Here is a 12,190-nt window from a genome sequence, read left to right as displayed (position 1 = left end):
GCAGAGAGACTTTAAAAATCTGCAAGGTCATGCAACACAAAGGCAAATACAGATTCATGAGGCTTCAAACTGAGAAGCTGAGGTGCTGAAAGCTTCCTCTGTGTTATAGTACAGAGTCTATTAAAAGGGCTGAAACCAACACTCCCCTTTTTACTGCAACAGAGAATCCTGCACATTGTTCCCCATGTTTCTGTCATGACAATCAAAATAATAAACCCCTGCCATGGATTAGAAAGTAATCTGGTTCCATCTGAAAGATCAAATAAACATGAAACTGAAAAAAGCAAGTACATGATGGAAGTTTGAACAACTCCCAGAAAAAAACTATAGAAAAAAAAATGTTTTCCTTTAATCCTGTCCATGTTTCATTAATTATAGGTACAATTTTCAGTAACTAAAAAAAGAACAACAAAACAGAATCCTACTCTCTGCACTGGTTAAGGTACTGGAGGAAGTGTTATACCACCAAGAGCTCAACAGAACCAGTCCTACCCATATTCAAGCAGATCTTCATGCTGTGCCTATGGCAACTTCATCTACAGTTAACAGCTTCTGTGTTGCAAAGCTGAGTAAGAAAAAAAGGCTCACTTCCCTCTGAGGTTGAAGTTATACTAATACTTTTGTATCCATCTTCTGTGGACTTTCTAGCACACAGGATATGTCATCCCACAAGTTCTCTCTGGAATAAAAACACCTCAACTGCTATTCTGTCTCAAAGAGTTAGAGTTACCTTCAGATCTACCATCACAGGCTGAGACAGCACAGGATCCTCTCCAACTTCATACAAGTGTCTAATTCTTAGCAGGACACGACTGAAATCTGCATCACCTTGCTTCTGTTTACCTTCAAAAGAAATCAAAATGCAAACATTTTCTTACTTTAAACATAAACCCAAACTTTAAACTTTTTTTTAAACTTTCCACTGTAACCATTTGAACTAAGTTCCTATTTTTTAAAGTTCACAAGAGGACTACTATCAAGAAATACCCAGCTCCCACTGTTGACAAGAATATCACTAACAGGCATGACAAACTCACTTGAGCAGCGAAATAATACAGCACAATTAACTTTCTTGATTAAGGAATTTAACACTTTGAATAAATAGAAGTAGCAGCCACAGAGGAGAGAAAAAAAGAAAACCAGCTTATTTAAGTGTAACATCCAGCCACCTTTTTGAAGGCACCTACCCATGCGGATGCTGCGGACCTGCTCTGCATGATTAGAGCTGTACTTCCACCCTGGAATGCTCAGTGTCTGGAGATGAAGATTAGGTGGCACAGTTACAGGTGAATCATGGACTGAATTCTGCTGAAGTCGTCTGGGTAGCTTTGGTTTATCTCCTCCATGCAAAATAAAACAAAGCAAACATTAAACATCCATCACACACACAAGCCTGGCTAGGGTACTGTGGAAGGGTAAAGCGCTTTTTACTTATTCTGCCAAGGCAGAGGCAAAGTAGATGATATACTTTCTCCTCCAAGGCCTTCCAAGATACAAAACAGAAAGCAGCATGATTTTAACTGCTAGAAAAGTGTATCAGAGCTTTCCATAAAACAAATTTCACTGCAGTTAGAAATTGCTATTTCACTACCAGGCTTCAGTCTTAGTTAATAAGGCAGACAAATATTTTTAGAAGAATGACTCAACAATGGTCATTAAGGACTCAGCATCCAGGAAGCTGATACACAGTGCACTGGCTATTTTGCACTAATTCCTGTGTGAACATTTTGTTCTCATTAGATGCTTTAAAATTTATTTTCCTATGAAAGTAGAGATAATTATATAACAAGAGAAACATTTCATACACTTGGACAATATCCATGTTTGAAATTAATGCAAAGTAATTAGCAGGCTCTAAATCTGCCTCCTAATTCACTGTATACTACCTTTGCCACACAGGAGGCTTGAAGTCTGCATTTACAAACTCAACAGCATAAATCAAAGCAACATAAAGAAGCCATTCAGTTACTAAAGATAGCATAGGAAATGGAATGATTACCTGATAATGCTCCAAACATTACTACTGGCCTATGCTCTAATGCCAGTCCACTTGTCCGATACAAAGTATTGGTGACAGCCTTGGTTCCTAAAATAAGCCAAATTACAGGGCGAACCACTGAAGAGTCATTCAAAGTGAGATTGTTATTCAGGTCCCACTGAAGGTTGTTCCATAGTCTCCTGTGTAGCATCACCTGTATGGGGAAGGTAAATGTCACAACAGTAACCAGCCATCAGGCTTTACTTGTATTATCAGCAGCCATGAAATTATGCTCACCTAAAACAGAAGCAAAAATTTATACGTTACCTCAACTTGTCCATTCCCTTGACTTGATACACCATGAGATCTTTCTGCAAGCAGCATCAGCCTTGTGCTATCATCTTCAATGTAGGCAGTCTGGACCATAGGGTAATAGTTCTGTCAACACACAGCAAACCATGCAGAGATAACATTAATCCAGGAAACAGTAATGGAGAACAAAGATAAGGCACAATTGACTTCTAATTACACCTCTGTGCCTACCCGAGCCACTGTGTTATTCACATACACCTTGAACGGTCTTTTCTGCATCTGATATCCATTGTTGTCAGTGTAGAGAAGTTGTCTGGTGTTCAGATTTGTGCTTGTTCTTAGAACTGCTTCACGATTTAATTCCAAAGGCCCAACACTGTATTCTTGCTCTATCCTGTGGCAAAGCAGCTTTCCATCGTAGCCTTCTGGTACTGAATACAGCCTGGTATACACTGCATATATATAATCCTGAGAAGTAACATTGCTATAAAAATGAGAGGAAGGATACAGAGTTTATAAAGGGGAGCACTTGACTAGTTATGACAAAACTTGCAAGGCATTCATTATGTCATCCAACACAGACAACTTTCTTGCCCATTTGCTATTTATTTCATGTACAATTACTTTTAATTTCAGTTTAACTTTCAAATATACAGATATTCAACCAGAATAAGTGATATCCTGTAAGTTTCCCTCATGTTCCCAGTCAAGAGGATTCTTCATTTGCCTACAAAGGCTCTGTTTTTCTCAAAATTAACTACAAATTTAAAATTTGTTATGACTTCCTAAGCAACATATTTACATTGTACAGAATACATGCATTTTTGCAATCTGGGTGACATCAACTTTGATGCAGAAGTTCCACAGTACTTTCCAAAGGTCCTTCTCAACTACAACCCCTGTACATGCCATTTAAAGCAAAAGATTTCAACCAGACAACCAGATCTAAAAGAGGGTAAAGGGTTTATAGACTGATATAATTTTAACACAGAAAAGTAGCTAGTTCATCAGGGATCCGAGTTAGGATTCACTTCTGTAGGACTCATTTCTCCTTTCTCTAATTTGCTTGCAAGAAAAATATTCACAGTTATGAAAATGTATCATTATGTCCAAGTTCCATTCATGTAAGATACTAACTTCAATATTCATTAAGTTGTACAGAATCAGTTTCTCAACGGAAGTTGCATTAAAAAATGTACCACAGAAGATCACCCTAAACAATCTCCACATCCCTCCCTCCCTCCTGCAGCAATATGTGCTTCAGAATGGGCCCATATGAACCTCATGAAGTTCAACAAGACCAAGTGCAAGGTCCTGCACCTGTGTCAGGGCAATCCCAAGTACAAACATGACTGGGCAGAGAAAGGCTGGAGACCAGCCCTGAAGAGAAGAAGTTAGGGGTGTTGGTTAATAAGAAACTCAGCATGAGTGGGCAAGTGTGTGCTCACAGCCCAGAAACCCAAACATGTCCCGGGCTGCATCAAAAGCAGATCAGCCAGCAGGTCAAGGGGGGCACTCTGCCTCTCTGCTTCCCCTTCATGGGACCCCACCCACAGTGCTGCATCCAGTTCTGGGGTCTTCAACATGGCAAGCACAAGGACCTGTTGGAAGGAGTCTAGAGGAGGGCCACAAAAATGATCAGAATGCTGGAGCATCTCTCCTATGAAGACAATTTAAGAGAATCGGGATTGTTCAGCCTGGAGAAGAGAAGGCTCTGGAAAGACCTTATGGCAACCTTCCAGTACCTGAAGGGGACCTACAAGAGAGCTGGAGAGGTACTTTTGACAAGGGCACATAGTGATAGGACAAGGAAAAATGGCTTTAAACAAAAAACCAGTAACTTTAGATCCAATAGTAGGAAGAAATTCCTCTGAGGGTAGCGAGACACTGTTGCAAAGAAACTGTGGATGCTCCATCCCTGAAGGTGCTAAAAGGCCAGGATGGATGGGGCTTTGAGCAACCTGGTCTATTGGAAGGTGTCCCTGCTCATGGCAGGGTGGTTGGAACTACATCTTTACAGTCCTTCTAACACAAACAATTCTATGATTCTATGATCATAGAACTATTATAAGATCTATGAAGTTCCTCAGCAGTTCATTCAGCAGATGTATGATAGCTCATCCTAAACAGTACACAGAGCTCACTGTTTAGGAGTAACTGTACAGAAGTAACCACATACATATCTAAAGAATTAAACATTCCAGTGAAGGGAAGCTGTAATGGTGGTGGTACCTGTAGAAATACTGCCGTATCTCTGTCATCAAGCTTCCAGACATAACTTCCAACCCCACTGCTTTTGATACTGGAACCGCTGAAGCATTTGGAGCAAATAAGTAGTTATCTGAAATGGGTCCTTTCCTTGTGTCTCCATTTACATGGTACTCAAGGAACTCCTGGGTGAACTGGACAGTCTGGTTAGTCTCCCTGAGAATCCACAGAAGAGTAAATATTATGTTACTTACAAACACATTTTGTACACGATAAGTGCAAAGCTGAACTGCAACAGGAATGAGGCTGGAAATCTAAGGGAAAAAAAATCTGTTTCTTCACAGTGGATTGATTTTGCAAGACTGGGTAAATGAGGACAGCAAAGAATTAAAGTGCTTCCCATTAAGATAATTGTCAGTGTGTAAATAAATGGATTTTCTATGTAATTTTCTATTTTTGTAAAAGAGAACCATCTTAAGATCAGACATCATCTATATTACCTCGTTGTTTTGATGCGAGAGTTGCTAGAGGAGTAAAACTGCCCATTTTCACAAGAATGAGGTGCACTGCACTAATGAATAGTTAGGTTAATTTAACTTTGTAACTAGGTAAAATCAGCATGATTCAAGTTTCCAGGTTTAACACTGGTAACAAATCAACAGGGTAGCAACATTTTCAATTACTCAGTACCTACTGTATCTCCTCCTCTCTCCACTGAACCTTACAGTTTAGCTATTCATGACTTATTATCACAATTTTTAGAAAGTGATATGAAGGCAATTTAAGGTGCTGCTCTCAGCTACCTGCTCTGCCTTTGGCAACTTGCTGTGAAAACAGGAAAAATCACTTCATTTAGCATATAAATTTATACTGCCAAACATTTTAACTCGTGTTAATATAGCTACCCACAATTTGTAATGACTGAGGAGAAAATATCTAAGTGTTTTCTACTACTCCTCTTATGAGGCACTTCCAGTTCTAACTGTTGCAGTTGAACTTGGAAAGCTTCACAGTTGAAGATCCCAATTTTTTTTAACCTTTCCTCCCATTCTGACCTGTGATGCCTCATTTTTCCCATTATCCCACTGCAAACTTCCTGAAACTCAAGCATTTTGAGCTTGTCTGAAGGCTTGTGAAGAAAATGAGTATCTCATTTCTCCTCCATCCTGAATTCCAGCTCTTGCTGCCTGCCGAAGCAGGATAGAGAAAACTGGAACCTGAATTTAGATTTCTTTCTTCTGCACTACATGTCTTTTAGAATCTGGAGACAGTTACGATCTGGAGCCACATTGATAAAATACTTACTCCAGGGCTCTTAGTTAAAGTTCATCTATACTTTTAAAGCTGATTTTAAATGTACTGGACAACAAGTTCTTGCTCTAGGAGGCAGAATTATGAACAAAACCTCACAGGTTAAAGAGATCTAGCGATCATCACACCAGTGTCAAAGGGGTCAAATTTTCCATCAGTATGTAACAGCTGACAATCTGAATCTTGAGCAGGCAAAAAGCAGCACAACTGCAGTGAAGCTGAAGAAATTGGGCCAAATTGCATCAGCTGAGAAAGACCATCTGAAAACCCCAAATCTCACCTAAATCTTGATAATTCTTTCATTTTATCTGCCCGATTAAATGGAAATTCCTTAGTTACAAGTTTCCTTTCAAATAGTTTTGTAGTTTTCTACCACACAAAGAGTGATATGGGACTTGCAAAACACTATTCAGTAAAAGTAAGCTTTTGCTTTATCACTTAAGGCTCATTGTACAGCCATAGTATATGTGCTTATTAATTTTTAATAAAAATGCACATTCATAACCCTCTTTCATTCTAAAATACACTAAAACTCTGCTGATATACTCGTTATTACTGTGAAATGTCATCTGAGACCAACTGCAAATAGGGCAACATCACAAAACTAATACAGAATCACACCTGTGCTAGTGTAAAAAGGAGGGCATGTGAAGTAGTGATAAAACAGAATTATAGACTGTAAAGAACATTTTGTTAGTTGAGGCTTGGAATTAGGACACACAATACAGTCCTTGGACTTATTTTTACAAAGTGTTTTACAGGATCTGAAACATTATTGAAAGCAAGCAGGCAATCTCACCTCTCTGTAATGCTGTGCATCAGGTTTGTGTTTTGGTCAAACACGATCTGGTAGCAGTTGTTAACCACAGGAAACAACTGTCGACCTTGCTGATCTGCACGAGTTAAGTCTCTTCGCTCATACTTGATTGATCTCCCAATAAATGCAGACTGTTTACCATTCAGGGGTTTAATACTGTATTTTCTGTAGCTCAGACCACTTATTGCAACTAGAATATACAGATCATAGGTAGATTGGGATTCCACCGAGCTTTGAACCTGTACATTAGCATACACAAAAATGCTTTGTTACAGAAAATTAATTAGCAAGGCAATTACCTTCATGTGTTGTAAGCCCTAAATTATAAAAATTAGCTTCTACTTTAATAATAAGTTTCTAAACATGCCGTTCTTATAATTCTAAATTATAATGTAGATCCATGCTGCTTTTAATTGGGAACCTGGTGAACTTGGATTAAGCTGAGCCTTTCTAGTGAAGGAAAGAAAGTCACTAAGCAAATTAGAAGGGTTATTTTAATGTGAACATGGAATCATAGATTTAAGATCGCACTGCAAAATATCTATATGAACAGAAATAATCATAAATTAAATTGATCAGTCAAATGACAGAAAAGAGACTGAAACACAAGAGACATGACTAGTGCAAAAAAAGAGAAAAGTCATGACAAGAGGAGGAAGCACCAACATACACTCTTCACCTTAGGGAAGGCACATGGAAAGGAGGCAGAAGCATGTAACATCCTTTTGAAGAGTAACACCAGATTATGTAATACCGAAATACCTTAAAGAACAGATTTAATCATCTTTCCATTTCATGTATCCTGCCCATTAGTTACATACTTTAGTACTACTTTTGATTTGGAGAAAGAAAATGGGACTAGATAAACTCTGAACAGATCCTATGGACAAAGAGGTTAGCTATGACTAACAAGCAATGCAAGCAAGCTGTTTGCACCTTCACACTGTGGGCTGACATATATCCAGTTACACCACAGACAACCTAACAACAGTGGCATCAGCAGGATCTACTCCCATTCTCTGCCTTCACTATACAACTCGTACACATGATGCAGAAGGCAGCAGAGCACTTGCCAAAGCTTCAATTCCTCTCAGCCACATATTCACATCAATGTTGTGAGCTAAAGTTTTTTTTCTCTCAAAAGGAAGGAGCGTGTAATATGAATGCACTTTTGAACTGCACATACTGGAATTAAAAGGACCCCAAACCACCCTGTCCTAACTGCTAAAGAGTTTTTACTTAGCCTCAAGTGACTATCCACATGCATATAAGAGAACTTCTAGCTCTAGAATCTAGAGAGTACAGATCAACTTGGTACAGACAGTTTTGCCTAAGAGAAGGGCAACTTGCCTTTAGGGCGTCCTAAATCCTGAATAAATGCCTTGAATACATGTCAATCTCACCTTTGTATCTTATGAGACTGAAGTAATTCAGGCAGAATGACTTCTGGGATGTAAGTGACCGACAGGCAGAATGACCATATGCAAACCCAAAGAGCCTGATGGTTTCAGATAAAAGCAGTATTTTCTTATGCCATCACATGTACATATACAGGAACAAGGGATAGCTGCTGTACATCGCTACCTGACTACCATGTGCCTTCATGCATGGTCACAGTCATAAGCCACAGGTCACAGAAACTCTGTCCAGCTGGCAGAATTTGCTGAGCTATCTGGCATCTCAGGGACAGAGGGAAGCATCTGGAATTGCCTCAGGCCTCTTCAGGCCTTAGGTACAGGAAGCATTCCTGGAGGTTTATCAAGCCACTGATGATGATGCATTCTGCACAGCAGATGCTCCTGAGAAAGGCTAGTGCTAGCTTTCACTTGAGGCCACTTTCTTCCCTCCCAGGGAACAGCTGGCTGTGTCTTGGAGTTTGGCTATGACAGAATGAGCTGTCAAATGGCAGCTGACTGACACCAGTTTCTAAGATCTACATTTCTTGATTCTGTTCTTCTCCCTCCCCAAGGCAATCTGTCAATTGTACAAACAGGGCTGTCAATTGTAAGGCAGGGCTTCAACATAAAAGGATTTATTTGAAACAGTGTTTTTTAGAGAAAAAAAAACAAGGTAAGAAGCACCAGATCACACACAGCAGACATGCAAAGGACAAACCAAACACACTACAAGAGCAGCAGGACCTTTTGGACAGTAAAAAAAGTCTCACTGTTGAGAAACAGGCAAGTAAAAACAACCCTTGAAGGACAAGTAGGAAAATCTCACTTTGACAGGAGGTAGGATCCAGTCACTGAAAACTGACAAGTGAGAGGAAAGTAACAGAAAGAAATGAAGTTGAAGTACCTGTGCTGGTACAGAACGTCCCAGTTCATCATATACACTCACTGCCTCATTGCTGACAGAAACCGTGACAAAGGTAGTGACGTTCCATGCCAGTGGGTTATAGACAACGACATACTGGTCAACATCTGTAGCCCCTTTGTGCATGCAAACAGACAAAACTAGCAGTCACTACATTATGTATTTTTAAAATGGGATATTAAAAAGTATTTGAGAAATCTGTCTAGGTACAACCATCTTAAAAAATTTTAACATAAAACGCTCCAGTAAAACTTTATAATTGAAAAAAGGAGAACATTTTATAGTCCTTCATAAAAACCTCTTCTGCTTTATTCTTCTATTCTCTGCCCAATCAAAAAAGACCATGTATTCAGAATATGGCACCTGAGTTGAATGTAAATGCATTTAGTGAAAATAAGCTGCTTACCACAACTCATTGTCAAGCAGTATTAACTTTATCAGAGTTACACAGAAGATCAAATGAGAAGCCTAATTTAAAAACAGCCCTGTAAAAATCCAAATCGGTCTGTTGCACAGCCCACGGCACTGCTTACATCTGACAGTTTAAAAAGTTTCCAAAGTAAAGATAACAGGGAGTGTACAGTCTTTAGAACAGACTTCTTAAAAATCCTTTTACATTTTTTACACAAGCTGGCAGTACATTATAGCAAGAACATTTCTTGACTCTGACTGTGCTCCTTATCATGTAATGCTCTGTTGCAGAGTAACGTTAGTTTAGTGACTACTCCGATCAGCATCTCTTCCTCCCCTCTGTTTTTACATTTGAGGTCAGAATCTGGGAGGCAGGTCTAATATATGCACTGAGGTAGGGCTCTGCCTAACATCACCTGAGAAATCCTGGTTTCTGATGCTTGAGATCTGAGAGCTCAGGTCTCATAAAGCAAACAGGATTTTTTAGCCATGGTTCACAGAACTTAGATGTATGTAGTATGTTGACTGTTTTGGAGGAAAACATGATAGCTTTCATAAGGTAGTTTGAAAATTGGAAAAGCTATGTAAAAAGTACCTGGTTTTCCTGAGTCTTTAGTGTAAACAGAAGAATAGACCTCTCCATTTTTCTTTGCATTGCTGATATCAAAGATTATGGAAGCCATTAACTTCTTTACGTTGAACATTCCATACATCAAGTTACTCATGTACATGTCCTTCACCTTGGGAGACTCCGTGCCTGTTATACCATCGTGGTGCTGCACCTTATATTTAAAAGTAATTTGAAAGGTACAACAGATGACAGCTTCAGGTTTGCATTTGTATTAACATAATAGTCAACTGAAGTTCAGACGCTAAACTCAGAACAATAAGGGATTACAGCTATATTCAGATTCGCACTTTGCCTACTCCGAATTCCTATATGAGATGGTCAAAGACAAGATGCATACAGATCTCCCTCAATATGCATTCCACTTTTAATATACTAAAGTTACATCTTTAGAGGGAAAAACCAAACAAGTTACCAAAACCAAGAATGAAGCAAAAATACTGTAACAAGCCAGGTTTTTAATTTCCTACTAAGATCTGGTCATTACCTTAGCAGACAAAATAATTATTGCCAGCAAAAGCACTGAGGACTGTAAATGGTTAATGATAATCCCTTCGCTGCTGAACTTTCAAGAAACAAATCTGTCCTTCCTCTTCTAACTTGCAGAAGTAGAGATTACCAGTAGTTTTCAATTAGTTCAGTTTTTGTTTGGTTTTTATTTAAGAACAATTTTGTAAATAATAAAACTAACATTAAGAAAAGGAATTTCATATCCAAAATTTGAAACCATATACTACAACTTCCTGAAGGGTAGTTGTAGTCAGGTGGGGGCTGACCTCTTTCACCAGGTGGCCTCTCCGACAAGAGGGCACAGTCTCAAGCTGTGTCAAGGGAAATATAGGTTGGATATTAGGAAAAAGTTTTTTACAGAAAGGGTGATAAAGTGCTGGAATGGACTGCCTGGGGAGGTGGTGGAATCACCATCCCTGGATGTGTTTAAAAAAAGGCTGGATATGGCACTCGATGCCATGATCTAGTTGAGGTGCTAGGGCATGGGTTAGACTCGGTGATCTTGAAGGTCTCTTCCAACCCAGACATTCTGTGAATTCTGTGAATACTCTTTCGCTGGTTGAAAAAAACATTTGCCAGTAATCATATCTTGAATGCATGGTTAAGGGGCTGAAGTCATGTTTCAAGACAGTTTTTTGAAAAATCGCTTTATTTTTCCTTATTACTTGAAAAAGGGGGAAAGTTATTTCCACAAACATAAAAGCAACTTTGAGACACTCCAGCTGCAATGCTTATGCAAACTTTACATTGGGAAAATAAACATTTTCATTCAAATTAGAAAATAAATCAATCTTTACCTCTGAAACTGCCCATCTAAGACTCTGAAGTTGCTTTAGAGCCTTACATTTGCAAATAGAACCTTCTGGGTGTTTCCGGACATACTGTGTGAAAAAGGATTCTCCAGCATAAAGCAGTGAACTTGCTCTTCTTGCAATTCCTTTTAATGTGCTCCGAGAAGTATAAAACCCAGTCCATGCTTGGAATGGCTCTGTTTAGAGTTGAACAGATCCAATACACATCAAAATACCACTTCATTTATCACTTGTTACTTATTACACTACTACTGTTCAGCTTCCTACGGGAATCCTCCTGGGAGTTTACACAGCAGCCATTAAGTGGAAAGGTCATAAGGCCTACAAAGAAACCCATTCAGGAACATGCACTTTGGAAAGCTGTCACCTCTCCTACAGGCCTAGTAACATGCAAGTTTGATACAAAGCCAGTACCAACCAAGTTAACCTGTGTTTATGGAAATTTCCTCCTTGTGGATCTGCACAAAAGAATTTTCAAAGTTTCACTGAAGCATATATTACTATTAGTTGTTAATAAATAGATTATAATCCTTGGTAACTGCTTGATACACACACTCTACATTTCAACCTCTTAATCAAAGGGATTTAGCTTAAATTTAATTTCCTCAAAATGGAGTAGAAACAGTGATGATGACTCCAAACTACTGCAGCACTCCAAACTACATCAAAAGATGCCCTCAAGTGGTTACTGGAAAGTACTTCAACATTCCATTTATGTTAATGTTTCAGTATCCCACAGAGTGAACTAGGGAAACAAATACTTGTTTTTAAAACCTCCAAATCACTCCTTAAGTGTGTTTGTTTGGGGGCGATTTCTTTTAAAATACACTTGTGATAAATAGGTTTTCCAGAAAAAAGTTGCAGGAAGTGTTTTCTGAGCATGC

General features: G+C 38.9%; 1 protein-coding gene across 2 annotated transcripts in view; it reads right to left on the bottom strand.

Annotated features, from left to right (window-relative positions):
* The window catches only part of MAN2B2 (mannosidase alpha class 2B member 2), a 28,495-nt gene that overhangs the window by 1,368 nt on the left and 14,937 nt on the right, over positions 1-12,190 (bottom strand). For both annotated transcript variants that reach the window (XM_069014490.1, XM_069014489.1), the window contains exons 8-17: positions 11,292-11,482; positions 9,952-10,138; positions 8,928-9,061; positions 6,609-6,865; positions 4,523-4,714; positions 2,522-2,774; positions 2,306-2,416; positions 2,000-2,192; positions 1,188-1,340; positions 731-843 (exon numbers count right to left, since the gene is read on the bottom strand). In XM_069014490.1, coding sequence (XP_068870591.1) covers positions 731-843; positions 1,188-1,340; positions 2,000-2,192; positions 2,306-2,416; positions 2,522-2,774; positions 4,523-4,714; positions 6,609-6,865; positions 8,928-9,061; positions 9,952-10,138; positions 11,292-11,482 — 1,784 coding nt within the window. The remainder of the gene's footprint in view (positions 1-730; positions 844-1,187; positions 1,341-1,999; positions 2,193-2,305; positions 2,417-2,521; positions 2,775-4,522; positions 4,715-6,608; positions 6,866-8,927; positions 9,062-9,951; positions 10,139-11,291; positions 11,483-12,190) is intronic.

This window comes from Aphelocoma coerulescens, chromosome 4 (assembly GCF_041296385.1).
Source record: "Aphelocoma coerulescens isolate FSJ_1873_10779 chromosome 4, UR_Acoe_1.0, whole genome shotgun sequence".
NCBI lineage: Eukaryota > Metazoa > Chordata > Aves > Passeriformes > Corvidae > Aphelocoma > Aphelocoma coerulescens.
This window is presented reverse-complemented; position numbering and strand designations above follow the sequence as displayed.